The following is an 18,235-nucleotide window of genomic DNA, read 5'->3' as shown; positions in this document are numbered from 1 at the left end:
CATAGGAAAAGAAGTAGCTATGGTGCAGTTGGCATTTTAAGAAGTGATGGGAAAAAATGGTTATTCAAGAAAAAAAAAAAAAAGTGGGGATATGTTATTATCTTATATGATAAACTGCATTTAGCTAAGGTGCATTTACAAGCGAGTTTATGAGATGATACATTGAACAATAGCTACCTGACAGGATTCTATTCGATATATGTACTTGTTAATACTGTCATAAATATATAAATAAATAAATAAATAAATAAATAAAAATAAACCTGCACTTTCCTGCTTTCGGTTTTCATGTCTCTTCCAACAAGCACCCAAACGGCGTGCAGTCGCCCCCTCACGGTGTGGACTCTTCCTGTTGTCATGGACACATGTAAACTAACGCCAACATGGCCAGGTTGGTGAAGCTGTACAGTCAGATTGAGCAAGTGAAAGAGGAATATTTTATCCGAAACAGGTAATTAAGGACATAAATCTTTGTCGTTATGGTTTCGGTAGCCCAAGGTGAGTTGCGGTGTGATTAGTGCAGTTTAATATGATTAACGTTAGCACTAGCTAGTTAGTTAGCTAGCTAGCGCCAAATTCCATTGGATCAACTTAGCTAGCTAGCAACAAGTTAGCTAGCTAGCTACATATTCCATAATGAGAATGAGTGGAGAGGGGAATGAAAGCAATGATGTAAATGTTTTAATTTACTGGTTATTTAAAAAAAAAAGTGAATTTGTAATGTCGTAGGATTGCAGAAGAAAACAGACAGCGAGAGAATGAGGCAGCAATCAAAATCCAAAGCTGGTTTAAAGGCTGTCGAGTTCGAGCTTACCTGAGGTGAGATCGTTCCTGATCATATTTATTATGTTTTTCATGTTTTTCATAATCTTGAGAAATCTGGGAATAAATGTAGCTAAAGATATGAAAGAAAGGGGGAGCAGGGCTATTGTCCAAGGAGCTAACTGACCAAGGGCTGGGGATCCATCGTAGACTTTCCATGAGCCTAAAGTGCTGGGGGCAATTCCAGGCCTGAGCTCAATTTTATGTATCCTTTGAACACTAAATCATGTCTATCTTAGTCTTCAGACATAGAAATTAGTAAGAACACTTGGTGCTCCCACAGTGTAACCTCGATATATTTCTGTGCATTCAGCAGACAAACTTCCAGACAGTAGGTTAATTTAGATTACTTTAGTTAATTGATCAGTATGTTAAGTGGTTAATTAGGCACAATCTAAGCTCCTTAAGTGCAGCTCCCGGGTTACCACCCTCCCCATCTCTGCATTGATTTTCTGGGGTTATAAATGGTCTTTTTGAAACTGATGGCCTTCTTGAGTTCAGAATCGCCACAGAAGTGCATTTAGAGGGGAGCTTTTCATGATGAATGCAAATGTAGAGTTGTCTAAGAAGTGCCGGCCATTCGGGGGCTCTCAGGAGAAAGGTTTCTAAATGTTCCCTAAAATGGTCTCATCTCAGGTTTGATTGTGGAGTTCTTAGTCTCCTGCACAGTACGTTTAGTAATGGAAGGTGATTAACTAGGAAATACCATATCCACATATTGCAGCCATATCCACAGGAAGGCGACGGTGATACAGAAAACATGGAGGGGTTTCACAGCACGACAGCACTTCAGGGAAAGGGTAAAGGTAAGCTGGAGAATCGTGTAATATTGATTATGTTATGATTACACTCATTAACATTCAGCAGTTACAGGCATGCCATGACTTACATATGAAGTAGCTTTGTAATTTGACGATCCATATTGATTTGCTTTGGGATGCCTTTATCACACCTATCTCTTAAAATGTTTTAGTGTTCTTATCCCTCTTCTGTCCATCCTTTGAGCTGATATCTCTGTTGGTCCATTCAGACATTAGTGGTTTTGTTTTTATTAACTTATGCAGAGCGCTAACTCATAAATAACCCATATTGTTGAAAACAATTTTTTGTCACTTTTTTTGAAAGAAAATTATTTGTCAAATTCATAATGGTATCGACAGATAATATTTATATTGTACATTGGCAGTACTTTATCATTGTTTTTAGAAAGGTATAATTATTATAATATCTGAGGATGCATATGAACCCTTGAACAGCACAGCATTTAGGTGACACTCTGCTAATGCACTAAAATGTCTTTAGTATGGACATTTTTATAAAAGTGTAAGCAGAATAAAATATAAGAGCATGTGCATTTATTATTAGAGTTTTATTACACTTCTTAATTTAAAAGCGAAATGTGACTGTATCAAAGTATTAGTATTAAAGCCATAGCTGGCCTATTTAAGGACCAGTCAGTTGTAGCTAACACCTTTGATTGTATCGATTTAACATGATACTCAAAACTAAAGTGTTTTGCGTACTTAATATCTGCATCAGGACAGTATCAGACAACAATATCAGACATCAGGATTCAAATATTGGTGCAAAACTAATAGAAACTATGGACCTTTTCTTGAACAATGGACAGCATTATCATGATCAGCAGGGTTGTTACAGAATCAGTGTTTTACAGTTTATACCGTGTATGATTGGATGATAATTGCTTTTACAGTGGATATTTCTTTTGTAAGACTGTGCCATCATGAAAGCATGATATTTCTTGACTAGGTCATCATACCGTGGAAATGTTAAACTATAGCTCCCCTACAGCACATGAAAACTCCCAAAACTTAAGTCTATGTGACTTTTTTTTGTTTGTTTGTTTGTTTGTTTTGTTTCATGGAATTGTGTGGGCCAGTTTGAGTGTTCTCTGAATAGCCCACAGCAGATACCTCATTGCTTGTTGTGAACATTCTCCACTATGGTTAGTCAGTTTATTCCTGGTGGGGCGCCATTGATTGTCAAACTCAGCGTCAAGCATATTGTCATATATCTCCATTAGCTCCCAGCTTGACTACCATAGATTTTCCCCGGCCATGTCTGCATTATGTATTAAGAGCAGCCATGTCCCTTCAATACAAAGTCTGACTTACCTCTCTATTCTGTGTCTCTCCATGCCTCATTATGTATTATGTATAAAGCAAGTTTTCCCGACTTGCATGTTGAGAATGGATCAGAAGGTGTTGGCTCGGTGACTGTATTGTAATGCTGCTGCTTTCTCTCTTCTCACAGACAGCATATTTTCTCATGAAGATGAATTTCTACAATAAGATGGCTGTCAAGGTAAATATTTCTTCCACAGTTTAGCGAATGAGAAGTCACTGGGTCTCAAGTTCGTAATGAAATATGTGATGAAATCTGCCAACGAATTGTCTTGCCAAGCAAAAGTCAAGGCCCAGCTGATCCACATGATGCAGTCCTAATTGTATTACAGCTTAGAAGTGACAGTGATTTTCTGAGAAACTGTGAATGCGTTATATGAGCTAAAAACTTTTGTTTTTTGTTTACCTGTTAAATATTTTTATTATCTGTATATGCAGATATAAAAGATCATTATACACTTATACATGTTGTGTAGTTAATTTTGTGTGTATATATATACTTTCAACTGATTATACTTATAATGTATAATATAATTTATAATTATATACTTAATTAACATATAAATAAAATTATATAAGTATAATCAATCAAGTATAAACAAATAAAAAATTAACACATGCAACACAGACTAAAATATTACAATTTGGAAACACCAAATGGTACAGTATTTATAGTTTGTTTAATATTCCAGGTATTTGGAAGGAGCAAAAAGTTATTAAGTCATACTTTATACACTTTAATTATTTATTTACAGTACTATTTTATAGTACTAACAGTTGAAATACAAGGCACTCTGGATAGTAAACTTTGTTTTCACTTTATTTTAATCTTTTACTGCTCTTTTCAATTTTAATTTCTATTTAAATCTTCCTAAAGTAATTACTGTTAATGCGCCATATAATGCATTTCTTGATTATTTGAAGTTGTTATTTGATGTCTAAGTAGAAAGTTTATGACTTTGGTTGTGGTAAAAAAAAATTGCAGATGTGGTTTTACACATCCATTTACAACCCGGTGTTTGAACTCTGCAAAGGCCACAAACAATAATTGCATGGCATTGCTTTGTTTTGCTGGTTTTGTTTGTGATGACTATTTGTTTTTATTGACAAGTAGACAGACATCACAAGAACTGTATATACAAAGCCCAATATACCCTGTTGATAATTTGATTACCATATTGAAACATTGATAATTATAATTGGATACAAGAGCAATATTAAGATCAACATCAACTACTAGTCATTTGGAATATAAAAAAAAATTAATGAATATATTTGTTCTGGTTCCTTTTGCTATGCCTGTATAGAAATCCAAGTATGCTTGTATACAGTAAACCATTTCTCCCTAAATGTCTTGAATTGTGCAGATTTTTAGTGTGCAGAAATTAGTGAAATTTCCCATTTAACAAATTCCAGGTTCAAGTGTATTCTTATGGCAGTTTAAGCGTGTAGCTAACCATGCTACCATGAAAGAAACCCAGTTCAAAACTAAAATGTGAAGTCTTACAGTTTTATCAGTCCAGCATGTTGTATTTCAAAACCTATAAATCAAAAAGGTTTCTGTTTGAGTGATACTTTGGCACTTTTATGGAGGTAAAGATATGCACTGAAAGTGTAGCTTTACAATCCCACATAGCATTTTTCCCTGAAGTGAAACTTTTTACAAGTCTTACAAAATTTCATAGTTTATTGAAGAGCAGCATATTACCGTTGAGGAATACCATTACTGTGATGTTTGGACTTCACCAGGAATCAGAAACAAGTAAAGACTTATATGAGCATTTCGGCTTTGGATTCAGGCCCCACACCCATTCTGTCTTCTGATACATGAGTCTAATTGGAGCGATGGAGCTTGACCTATTCTCAGAGGTCGTAGTCTGTAAGACCGAAGGTCCTGTCGCCACTTAGACGGCAACAGAAGCAGCTCAACAGGCCAGACGTGTTTTACAGCTCTTGTAAAAGATAGAGTGTTATGTCCGGGAAGAAGTGGGAATGTAAAAATTTATAAGGGAGAAATAAGGGGCAACTGTGAAAATGGAAGGATGAATTTCAAGCTGAGACTGGATATACGGAATATCTTAACTAGTCAAACAATACTGGGTTTCTTACATTTTTCTATGTGTTAATTGCTTAAGGCCTCATGTATAATGTTTAAATGGCATGATCTCCAGTTGCCTCAAAGTTAGTCGCGAAATTACTACATATACTATAAATATTATATTACGCTATTATAGATATTGTAAAAATGTATAATTTTGTTCATTTGTCAATTTACTTAATTTCTAAATAAATAAATGACATTATCGCTATCCTAACAAAACTGTAGGGTATCTTAGAAATGGACAGTTATATATGACAGAAAAACATTCTTATCTATAAAAATATATATAAACTGTATATAAATGGTTCTGGAAAACATTCAAAATCTAATTGTCCTCTTATCCTAGAATAACTCACTCAACCAAAACTTTGTTTTAAACTGAAGCTATGCGCACTATTGCTAGCAATCACTAAAAATCAATAGTCACCCAAATCCTTTCTGAAAATGTAAACCAGCACCCTTCTTTCAACTTGCTCAAATTGCATTCCTGTTTTTAGTAAGATTATATAGACTTATCAGTGTGGTTTAGGACACTACATTACTTACTGTGAACTAAAAAATAAATACATTTTTTGCTGTTTTGCTGCTCACAAACCACTTCAAGGGTTGATCTAGAACCAGTGTCTGTGAATATCATAAATATAAAACATCTGGTCTGAGATCCATTCTTTAACTCAGCCCACACTGTGTAGCTTTGATCAATTTAAATGCAGTTGCCATCAAAATTATTAAACCCTCATTACAAAGGTTTTTAGCAAAATGTACAAACTTTATTTTAGGCAGTCAGGCAACTGTGACAGACACTCCAGAATCATCCAGGACTTCTTCTGAGATCAAGCTTTGGTGGACTTTTCCTAGGATTTCCTGATACTTGAATCCATCTTGCCCTGCACACACTGCAGATTTCCAGTTCTAGTTTTACTTAATTGTTTTGCGTCCCAAAACATCTTATTTATATGGTTTTCAGCTGATTGACTTTTCTTGTGTTTTTGGTCAGTATGGGTGTACATCTTGGAGCGCTTAGTATGCATCTTACTGTGCAAACCCAGTGCCACCAAATCTTGCTGCAGGTCTTTTGTAATCACTCAAGGGTTCTTGACCACTCTTGGTCGAGGGTTTTTGACCAACTGAATCCCTAGGAATATTTGCTATGTTTTTGCATCCTTTTTTCTTGTTTGTGCAAGGCAATGATCTCTTCTCTGAACTTTTTGGACAACTCTATTTGTAATGCTAGGTTCACACTACGCAATGTTAGCCCTGATTTTCAAGTTGCAGACTGTTTTTAGAGAGCACTGATAAAAGCCTCAGGTCAGAAGCAAATTAGTATTTGCTCATCGCTGACACGGTCGCTATGTCTGAACTGCTGAAAGACGTGATGCAAGAGCTCATGAGTGATCGGCAATGCTATCTAGCAGGTTTAATATCTGGATCTTACAGTGACCAGTGACTGAGTGTTGTGACTGAATTGCTACAGCCATAATTATATTTTTCTTATTTCAATATGTTAGGTAAGTATATAAACAACAGTTATGCTTTATAATGTACACAACTTTTAACTTAAACAGTGTGTCCTGTAAATCTGATGTTCCTACTACACTCTCTATTTGTCTGAGAAGGCCCTATACTAGTTGTTGGAACACTGCTGTGAAGATTTCAGTGCATTCAGCCACAAAAGGATTAGTGAAGCTACAACACTCCAGAGAACATAACTCCACTGTGACACAGCCCAGTGCTGAGGTTATACAAGCTGTGTGTGAGCAGTTAAAACCAGAGGCAGCAGTGGATGCACCTTAAAGGTTGTTGAATGTACTAATTAGCGGGAAATAACTTTTTGACAGATAATGTATTTGTAAATGTCTGTTTTGCTTATATTATAACTTTTTTTAACAACAAGGACAACACAAAGTTCATCAGTTACGCAATTGGCTAATAAAGATCATTGCTCAATAAAGCTGATACTTAATTTTTTGGTAATAGAAGATAACAATAGCTGCACCTTTTTAGCTCTTCCACTTTAAATCCATCTTTATTTCTTCAGTCTTTATCACAGTATTTACCAGAGGCCAATATGTTAGCCTGTTAATAGAAACCAGTGTTTACAAGGGTGCACAGATTTGTATTAGATCTAATTGAGCAATATGCATCATTGATTTTACCTGTCTGAAAGGTCACAGACAACTTGGATTCCAAGCCTGCAATTACTTTATTTAGAATTATCTATTGACTGCTGATCAATGGCAATTCTCATTTTGTTTTGTTTTTGCCTTATTATTTTTTCTCCTGGTATTGTTTTAATCTTCTAATTAGGCTGAAGGACATCTGTCTACTTCAGTGCAGGACCACAGTACTCGCGTTTTAGCAGTGGCGGCCAACATGCTTATTTTAGTCTCTCTCATTCTTTTTTAGTTTGTGACAGTGACTGCAAGCTAACGAATAATTATGATGGAAAGTAAAAGGATTTCTTAGTTTTGTAGTTACTTTCAGTTGTCTGGTGTGAAATCAATGATGCTGATAATCCTAACAACCAGATTCTTCTACCTAAAAAGTAAACCAAATTGGGAAATTAAGAGTGTCAAACAAAAACCTAATATTTATAACAATAATATTTGTTACAATAACAGTGCTGCTGCTGTACTAAAAAAGGTTTACAAACCTGATATGCAGTACTGTTCACACTAAGCAAAAATGCTAAATTGAATTTAAGTTTAATTCAGTTTATTTTATTTTAATTTACCAACGAGTAAATAGAACCATTTTAAGTTCTTAAATATTTTCATGGTTTAATGAGTCTTTGTAATGGAAAACCACTTGTACATGGATTTATAAAAAACAAAGGTTTAATAGTTATATGACTCTGATCTTGCTAAGATTGTAGACCACACTTAATTTATTTATTTTCCAGTCAAAATGGCCATGACATGCATGTTTTTCTAGAGCTATTTGCGAGGAGATTAGAAATAAAATAATCCACTTGCATACATCAAAGAAAAATCAATATCCACTCTCCCTTCAGTTCTGAAGGTTTCTGTCCATCCTTTGACAGTGGAAAGACGACTAAATGCTGTAGGTGTAAAAGAGTGTGGGGCTTCTTAGAATCCCTTAAAAAATAAAGAAAGAAAACGGACAAAAATGAGAACAAGAAAGAAGAATTTAAACAAAGAAGTTGCTGCAGTATTCATAACAATAAATAACCCCAAAGTCCAGATTTGAACACCATTAATGTGTTTAGGATTACTTTGGTGGTGAAAAGACTGATTTTTGAAAGTCTGGAAACTGAAACTGAAAAGGGTGCACTTACCAAATATGAAAATCTATGATATTATGTTTAGCTATAGGTTTCTTTGTAATTTGATGGTGACTGTACAGTCAATGTTTGGGCAAATGTCTGGTGAAGAGTGTTTTCTTGATTTTCTAAGTATAAATTAGAACAGACCCTACATGAAGAACACACCTGCACATGTTACTACACTGTACTGTATTGGGGAAAATACAATATACAACATAAAAAGTGGCATATATAAAATATTTTATTTTATATGTTACTTTTTATTTTTCTTCCCCAAGTTTACTGTGTGGACAAAAGTATTGCAACACCTGCTTATTTATTGTTTCTTCTGAAATTAAGGGTATTAAAAAAAGTTTATCCGGCTTTTGTTGAAGTAACTGTCTCTACGGTCCAGGAAAGACTTTCTTCTAGATTTGAATACATTCAGCGACAAGAAAGGTAGTGATGGAGCACCATCATTCCTTGAGAACACAGTTCCACTGCTCCACAGCTCAATGCTTTGTAGGCTTTATACCCCTCTAGCCCACGTTTGGCATTAGGCATGGTGCCAATATGGTTCCTTATGATCTGCTCGATAGTCCATAGTCCAGTACCTCTCTACAGGGAATAGACAAGCTGTGTTTGTGTGCATTTAAAAGGGGTGTGGACATATAGTGAATTTTAGCTGAAATATTAGTTATTGACTGTTTCGACTGAAGACTAAATAAAGTGCTGTACCTTAGCTCTTTTAGGGTTTACTGTTTTGTTTTGTTTGAAATACACAAACTGCACTAACCTAATTACTAAACTACAAACTGGATTCCAAAAAAGTTGGGACACTAAACAAATTGTGAATAAAAACTGAATGCAATGATGTGGAGATGGCAAATGTCAATATTTTATTCGTAATAGAACATAGATGACAGATCAAAAGTTTAATCTGAGTAAATGTAACATTTTAAAGGAGAAATATGTTGATTCAAAATTTCATGGCGTCAACAAATCCCAAAAAAGTTGGGACAAGTAGCAATAAGTGGCTGGAAAAAGGAAATTGAGCATATAACGAACAGCTGGAAGACCAATTAACACTAATTAGGTCAATTGACAACATGATTGGGTATAAAAAGAGCTTCTCAGAGTGGTCAGTGTCTCTCTGAAGTCAAGATGGTAAGAGGATCACCAATTCCACCATTGTTGCGCAAAAAGATGCAGCAATACCAGAATGGTGTTACCCACCATAGCAAAGACTTTTAAATTATCATCATCAACCGTGCTTAACATCATCAAAAGATTCAGAGAATCTGGAACAATCACTGTGCGTAAGGGTCAAGGCCGTAAAACTCTACTGGATGCTTGTGATCTCCGGGCCCTTAAACGTCACTGCACCTCAAACAGGAATGCCACTGTCAAGGAAATAACAGAATGGGCTCAGGAATACTTCCAGAAATCATTGTCAGTGAACACAATCCACCGTGCCATCCGCCGTTGCCAGCTGAAACTCTACAGTGCAAAGAGGAAGCCATTTCTAAGCAAGCTCCACAAGCTCAGACGTTTGCACTGGGCCAGGGGTCTTTTAAAATGGAGTGTGGCAAAATAGAAGACTGTTCTGTGGTCAGATGAGTCACGATTTGAAGTTCTTTATGGAACACTTGTGATTGCCACATTCTGCAGCAATCACAACATCATGGCTACGTAGGAGAAGGATCCGGGTACTGAAATGGCCAGCCTGCAGTCCAGATTTTTCACCTATAGAGAACATTTGGCGCATCATAAAGAGGAAGGTGCGACAAAGAAGGCCCAAGACGATTGAACAGTTAGAGGCCTGTATTAGACATGAATGGGAGAGCATTCCTATTTCTAAACTTGAGAAACTGGTCTCCTCTGTACCCAGACGTCTGTTGAGTGTTGTAAGAAGAAGGGGGGATGTCACACAGTGGTAAAAATGGCCTTGTCCTAACTTTTTTGGGATTTGTTGACGCCATGAAATTTTGAATCAACATATTTCTCCTTTAAAATGTTACATTTACTCAGATTAAACTTTTGATCTGTCATCTATGTTCTATTACGAATAAAATATTGACATTTGCCATCTCCACATCATTGCATTCAGTTTTTATTCACAATTTGTTTAGTGTCCCAACTTTTTTGGAATCCGGTTTGTACACAAAACAAAGCAAATATAAATAAATTCTTGACATCAGGGATTTTATTTAATTTTGTAATTGTATGTAATTTAATTTTATTTAATAGTCATTATATCATGAGCGTATGCCCAAAATACAAACATTATTATATGCCAAAACCAACAATATATATTGCACTGTTTCAGAATGCAATTGGAAATTCCAGGATGAAATACATTTACTACATCTTTACTAATATTCTTTTTATACAGATTCAGCAGAGATGGAGAGGCTACTACATAAGAAAGTATGTTCACAACTACTACGCACGGAAAAAGTACTTGGAAGCCTTGACAAAGAAGAATGAGCAAATCAGGTAGGAGAAGACTTTATTTTGTAAAGATGATTAAGATTTTTCTCCAGTTTTTATGGAACCTGATTATTTTTGCTTTTAATTATATATTATACATAATATTACGTAGCAGTTTTTTATGCAGCACTTCTACTGTTGTATTTTGTCCGTTTTAAGTACTGTATTGTTGTATTTCTACATGAAACCCAAGTGTACAGTATGCAGCGGGGACTAAATACAGAGCCTAAATTTGGTGGGTTTCTGCACAGAGAAGTTAATTTTATAAATTAAATAGCGTGTGTAAAACATGCGCATTACTGGCATGCCATGTATAATCTTTTGTGCCCCTGGGTTACTCGCAAGCGAATAATGTTATGAAATTAAAAAATTAGCCCCTGAATTCAGCGAGCCCCTGCATTAATAAAACATGCATGCTTTGGGGGCAAAAAAAGATACCATCTTTTACCTTTGATACAAACTTGAAGTCACATTTTAATGTGGCCAATATATTTTGTGGGAAAATATCTTAAGGGTTTACCTAAAATTAAATGTAAATTTGTTAAGTGCTCCTTGGATCAGTAACTCCAGTCCCCACCACCACGACCCCCTACTCTCTCACACACACACTGATTCTGCTTGCTTTTAATGGGGTTTCTCACCTATGAGTCACTTCTCTAAAGTGCATGAAGCAGCGAGGTTTAAAAAAGGGCATGCCTTTTACAGTAACGTACTGTGTTTGAACTTTAGAAAGAAAAAGCTAAAGCAAGTCAAGACAAAATTCTTTTTCAAATCCAATTTCTGTAAATACAATAACAAGGAGTAGCACAGTAATACATATGTGAACAAACTTATTCTATATTCTATATATTTTTTTCTAAATTGCATAATTTTTAAATTTGACACAAGACTGATACCCTCATAAGACCATAATTTACACATTGTAATTTTAATAGTAGAGTTATTATACTGACAACTTAACATCAATAAAGTGGATAAAAACTGCTGGATAAAAGCAGCATAGACAGCATGGTTGGTAACCAGCAACAACAGCATATGTTATGTTTTGCAGCAGGGCATGGAAAAGCAATTACAGTGTTTAAATTTGTTGTATTGTAAATAATTCAACTGAATGTATATAATTGATGTTTTAATAATAGTAATAATAAAATACATTTTACTATAGAACCCTTTTGCCAACTGACATGTCATTCAGCACTGTGCTGCTCACCTCCATCTTCAGTTGGGAGTCCGGCTGGGATATGGGGATTGGGAGGGAGTGCAGCTGAGCCTGAAGCTGCTTTTGCCTGTCCTGGCACAGGGCAGAGGCATAGACAACTCATTTACTATGAATAGTTGCTAAAACTTTGCCTACATTGATTAAATGTCGGCTAAAGGAAGAGCACTCTTTTAGCAGTAAGCACTATGCATAATTTAGTGGTTGAGATATATATAAATGTATAAGATGGATATATTGATGTGAAATATTTAATTGTAAATACATTTAGAGCAATTTTACATGACGTATGATTCCATGGAAACAGCTTAGCTGCTGCAGATCATTTACTCAAAAAATGCTGTGGTAAAAAAACAACCCATTTTGGGTCATTGCCACAACCCAGCACCAGCTTACTATGTAACACAACACCTGCTTGGTTACTCAGCACTAACAAAATAACTTCATTGTCAGCTGTAAATTGGTAAATATCACAACATTGGATACAACTACCAGTGTAGTTGATAACATAGTGGAGACAAACATAACTTAATATAACTAATAACTAATTCTGTTGGCCATACAGCTCAGACAAAACAGAATTTTGTTGTACTCATGAATAAGTAAAACATCATATTTGATGGATGTTTGCTTACTGATTTTTGTTAGGTGCTACATGAGGAAAACCTGTACACAGACTCTGCTATCTCAGCTTCTTCAGGTTTTATTAATTAATGCTAAAAATGAACACATTGAGTTATTACTGTAGCATAATAAGTAACCCAGCAGCTGGGCTACACAAAAAACTACCAAAAACTCTAGGAATAATCTAAGAAATGACCTAACAGGTTCAACCCAGCATATGGATAGCAAAAAAAAAACAAAACAAACAGAGAAGCAGTCTTTAGAGTGTTCTTTAAAATCAGCATTTTTTCAATAACATCAACAAGCCAGGCCGCTTCCATGAAAAGATATTACAATGAGACACACCACCCCACTGTCCCAGATCACACCAACCCTAAACAAATGTAACATTGTACGTACAGTGGAATTCACTATTTGACACAAGACTGATACCCTCATAAGACCATAATTTTAATAGTAGAGTTATTATACTGACAACTTAACATCAATGAAGTGGATAAAAACTGCTGGATAAAAACAGCATAGACAGCATGGTTGGTAACCAGCAACAACAGCATATGTTATGTTTTGCAGCAGGGCATGGAAAAGCAATTACAGTGTTTAAATTTGTTGTATTGTAAATAATTCAACTGAATGTATATAATTGATGTTTTAATAATAGTAATAATAAAATACATTTTACTATAGAACCCTTTTGCCAACTGACATGTCATTCAGCACTGTGCTGCTCACCTCCATCTTCAGTTGGGAGTCCGGCTGGGATATGGGGATTGGGAGGGAGTGCAGCTGAGCCTGAAGCTGCTTTTGCCTGTCCTGGCACAGGGCAGAGGCATAGACAACTCATTTACTATGAATAGTTGCTAAAACTTTGCCTAAATTGATTAAATGTCGGCTAAAGGAAGAGCACTCTTTTAGCAGTAAGCACTATTGGCCTATTTCGCTATGTACTAAGCTATCATGTTCATTTCCACCACTCACTGACTACACCCACCTTTCTCCGTGAAATATTGGGTAACATACTGTTGCATTTCTTTTTCTCTCCTGTCTTCGCTTTTCTCCGATTTTTTTAAAATGCTGCATGGCACTTTTTTCCCAACTAGCAGTGCACTGTTCGCAATAACAATTCAAATCCTTTTTTTAGGGCGGACTGAGCTATTTCATTTAAATAGAAAGGGGAAAATCAGGCAATGCTGAGGTTCTGGCTCTGGATGTTTACATTTTATCAAGCAAGAAAATTAAAAGAAAACTTATTAATGTTTTAAATAAAATCCTCTTATTTAACAGGATTGACTACAGTAATGACCACTTTTTCTATTAGTGATAGCCACAGCTGGGCTGTGAGAAGGCATTTAAAACAAAGGGCATTTTAAAGGCATTTTACAGCCAAGATCTGAAGTGTGTTTCTGTCGTTTAGATCAGGAAATGCTAGGCTGTTGTAGCTAAAAACGGTGATCTTGTCCTGCCACCAATCACATTGGTAACACACAAGTAAATGCCATTATTACAAGAAATATTAATATATTCTCAAGGTCTGTCTGTTTAGTTGGTTATGGTCAAACCCTTCAAGCTCTCACCCCCCCCCCCCCCCCTTAATTGTAGATTATTGTGCTAGCCAGTTAATCACTTGTTTATGTAGTGCTTCTGAGGTCACGATCAATCAGTGAGAGATTGCGTTGATTCTGAGAATCTGCTCTGTGTTGGGCTTGGAATCACCTAGTGACTGATCAGTCACCCCTCAAAGGTCTCCATGCCAGGATTTTAATCCACGCAGCTTCAGCGCCTGAATAAATTATTCAAAATTTTACTAATGGTTCTCATTTAGCATGAGCCGACTGCCATGACACGCCAATGATATTAGGCCAGCATCTGCCCACGTCAGGGCAGCCCCCTCTCTTTCTTTTTTCCACTTCTCTAACTCCCTCTTGTTCTCACTCTCCCTTTCTCTCTCTTTTACTCCCTGCCAACAGTGAAGGCTCTCAACCTGTGGAAAAAACCCATCCGTGTCATTTCATTAGCTCAGACTTGGCGACAGGAGCCGCCATGTTCCCGTGTCCATCTTCCACTCTCCTGCATATCTTAATGAAGTCGGGACCCAAGTTCACCGCGGTAATTCCGCGGCAAGAGTTTGCGCAATATAACAATTTATCATTTGTCAAAAAGACACTTAAGGTTCCGCCGCTTAATAAGGGCCTCCTCTGGGCTTGAGTAATTAGAAGTGAGCGGCTTGCATATTTACTAAATGCGGAGTGTCATTGCCACCACGGCCTGTTTCCTGCATGAATTATTCCTCTATCTGTAATAAACAGCTGGGTAATTATTACTGCCATAATCAGATAAATGTCTCTCTGTAATGTTCTAGCAAGGCAAATCTTTAACTCTTCGGAAGTGTGTTTGAGTGTGTGTGTGTGTGGGGGGGGGGGGGGGGGGGGGCTGGAATTTATGGACTCCTAGTGGTTAGGCTACTTTTTCCACCCTCACATCGCTTTTCAAGGACATCTGAAAAGAAAAATCTGGCTTCATAACTGTAGGCTTTTCTTACTTCATGTACTGTAAACATTTCAGAGAATTTAGGGCAAGCACTTCATCACAATAATAAAGTGGTGGTATGCATATGCTTAACTGCTCATTACAGCAATAATTGCCACAAAATATTAAAAATATCATTATACAGTCTCATTTTTTTATGAGCTCAGAGAATCAGCTATATACGTCTTCAAGGGTTCTATATAAGGGCCATTGTTGTATATGGTTATATAGAACCCAGAAACAAAAAAAATCATTTGAATGCGTGAATGCCTTTTTGCCTGAATATTACCTGTAGTATACAGCTTTTTAAAAACCTTCAAAAATGGTTCTGTATAGCAACAAAAGCATTGTTTTAGTTTTGTTATAAAGTCATGTTATGTATTTAAATTGTTTAAATGTAAAGATATGTGCGATGTAGACCCAGGAAGCCAAAATGTTTTGTCTGAGGAGGCCTATCTATGTGGTAACGTTTGCCATAAAACAATGTAAATGTAAGGACAATGTAAGGACATTGGCAAGTTTCACTTGTTTTTTATTTTCCTACTATAAGCAGGACATTTTATATAAGGTATAAAATAGTAGGTATAAATTTTAGACCTTATTAAATATGGTTTTTTTCTCTCCTTAGGCGAGGGTGAGATTAGGTGAGATTAGTAACTTTCTAGCGTGCCAAATTAAGCATCCTCAACGGTCAACTACTGCCTGCAGATCATGCAGTTGCAAAATATAGACATTTGGAAAAAAATGCTCACAAGCATATTTAATTATGTACTTACATATCCAAGTACATAATGCATAGTCATTTACACAATATAACCATAAAAAATTGGCAGTGAAATGTCTGCTTGTTATTGTAAAGTATATTAAAATGATTTAATATAATAAAGTATTTACAAACAAAAAGTTCATCAAGTTGATTTATGTAGACCACATATTAATTAGACCTGGCGCTCTGACGCTTGTTAACTCTACAGGCATATTTCACCATTTTGTAAATGCAGACTAAATAATAATAAAAAAAAGAAATAAAATAAGATAAAAAACAATAAGAGTTGCACAAAGTTTCAGCACTGCATTTCTATAACTCTTTCAATATCTTTATTATTTTCAATTTAAATAAAGAGTAGAAAAACTTTGTATTGATTAAAAAACAGATTAGTTTTAATTGTTTTAATCCAGTCTACATTTGGAGTAAAATTAATATGGATCCAGATTAAGACTTAAATCAGTTAAAACCTTTTTTAATCGAGATTCATCAATGATTTTTTAAAATTATTAATGCTTCTGCTACTTCTCAGCTAGCCACAAATATTCTGTCATGTTTATTTCCAGCTGAAAAGTGGTGGCTTGGCAGGGTTAGGGGCTCTAGGCTGCCACTGCTGAGCTTTTGAGCATGGCCCTTAACCCATCTACTCATGGGGTGCTGTAGGATGGCTGACCCTGTGATCTCTGTGTAAAGAGAATAATTAAGGTACCTAATTATACAGACAATGGCAAAACTGTACAAATTTGCCCATTGAATGGGTGGTTATTATGACACAGTCCCTAACTCAGCAGCTGAGCTACCCAAAAACTATGTTTTCTCCATTCTTGCTACTTATGAACACAGACATATTGCTGAAGTTCCACTTTAGAGACTTATAGAACATGCTAAAGAAAGATCAGCTAGACTAAAAATACAATTCAAGTGGTTTGTGCCAACAGGGGCTCCATAGAGTACCTGTCCATCAGTAAAGTTAGGGCAGTGTATGTGTGTGTTTGTGGTGTAAGGACACCCAAAGGTCATCTATGTTAGCTGCTCCCATGTCTCCCTGCTGGTCCATCAGCACTAATGAGGTTTATGTGTTCCCCCATCCCCTCTCTCAGACACAGATCGAGATCCCCTTCCACGGTTACAAATCTGTTTGGCTTTTGTCCACTACAGTGCAATTAATAATAAGTGTGAGATATAGGTCAGCAAAGGTCACAGAGAGTGTAGCACCAAGCACAAAAAAATGATACAGCAACTGGACTGAGACTGCACGGGTTCCGATCACCACAAAAACAAGACAAATACTTCAACTTCATTATTAACCCCTTAGAAAGTTATTGGCAGTAATGACAACAGCATATCATACTTTGATATAAATTATTTGCCACTCCTTGCTGTTAAAACAAGTGGAGAAACTGTCAAAGGCACAAATGTTTCATTTTAAGCAGAAATATAATATTTTACAATTTATTACAATTGAAATCTAAACAAAAGCTAAAGTAAATATGCACTACTTTTGTGGAAAGTAAATAGTTTTGACCCTGATAATGTTCACTATCCACTACTATCCATGCAAAATGTACATTTCATAACTATATATTATATAATAATATAATGTTATTAAGTATACACATTTTAATTCTATCTTGCAAAACACAAGCAATATCTGAAAATGTAATGAAATTTTACACATAACAACATAATGAAAAATACATTTTAGCTAAAACTGCTAATGTTGCTAATAACAAAAGGAAGCCGATAGATGAAGTCTTTCTACTTAAGCTATTTCCAGCAGTCTGGGTGGGAGACCCCAGGCCATGCTAGTCTACATATTTCATTTTGTAATTTAATCTTGTGCTGAGGAGGTTTGGGGAGTGGGGGTGCACCTCTGCAAAAGTGGTGATTTTTAAATGTCAATATAGCCAGTTCTATAACCATACATAAAAGGGAATATTAATACAGTCTTTTGTACTGTTGTAATTGAAAAGTGCAGGCTTGGGGTGGAGGCTGATGAGGGATTGCTCCCTTTTTTATTGCGCTCACTTGTGGACAAATTGCAGTAGAAACAGCCCCACTGCATGTTTTGTTATTGTATGTACCATAGGTGTGCTTTTCTGCTACTTTTGCAAAATATTGTACCGGTGAGGTATCCTTAGGATAACGTAATATTAAAATGTAAGTGTTTGTGTTTGGGACTAACTGTGAAGTGAGTGTTTTCTGGGTGTGGTAATACAGTTATGCAAATGAAACTGCTGTAGATAATAATGGGTCAGTGGTTTATTTGGATTTTTTA

The 18,235-nt window shown here is 35.9% G+C and overlaps 1 protein-coding gene across 1 annotated transcript in view; it reads left to right on the top strand.

Annotated features, from left to right (window-relative positions):
* Nucleotides 1–380: 380 nt before the first annotated feature.
* spata17 (spermatogenesis associated 17) overlaps nucleotides 381–18,235 on the top strand; it is a 62,478-nt gene continuing 44,623 nt past the window's right edge. Inside the window, exons 1-5 of the mRNA XM_072690527.1 lie at nucleotides 381–451; nucleotides 730–819; nucleotides 1,547–1,628; nucleotides 3,097–3,147; nucleotides 10,728–10,831. Coding sequence (XP_072546628.1) covers nucleotides 384–451; nucleotides 730–819; nucleotides 1,547–1,628; nucleotides 3,097–3,147; nucleotides 10,728–10,831 — 395 coding nt within the window. The 5' untranslated portion in view covers nucleotides 381–383. The remainder of the gene's footprint in view (nucleotides 452–729; nucleotides 820–1,546; nucleotides 1,629–3,096; nucleotides 3,148–10,727; nucleotides 10,832–18,235) is intronic.

The sequence above is a fragment of the Salminus brasiliensis genome, chromosome 10, assembly GCF_030463535.1.
Source record: "Salminus brasiliensis chromosome 10, fSalBra1.hap2, whole genome shotgun sequence".
Lineage (NCBI taxonomy): Eukaryota > Metazoa > Chordata > Actinopteri > Characiformes > Bryconidae > Salminus > Salminus brasiliensis.
The sequence above is the reverse complement of the archived record's forward strand: the minus strand, read 5'-3'. Positions and strand labels throughout refer to the sequence as shown.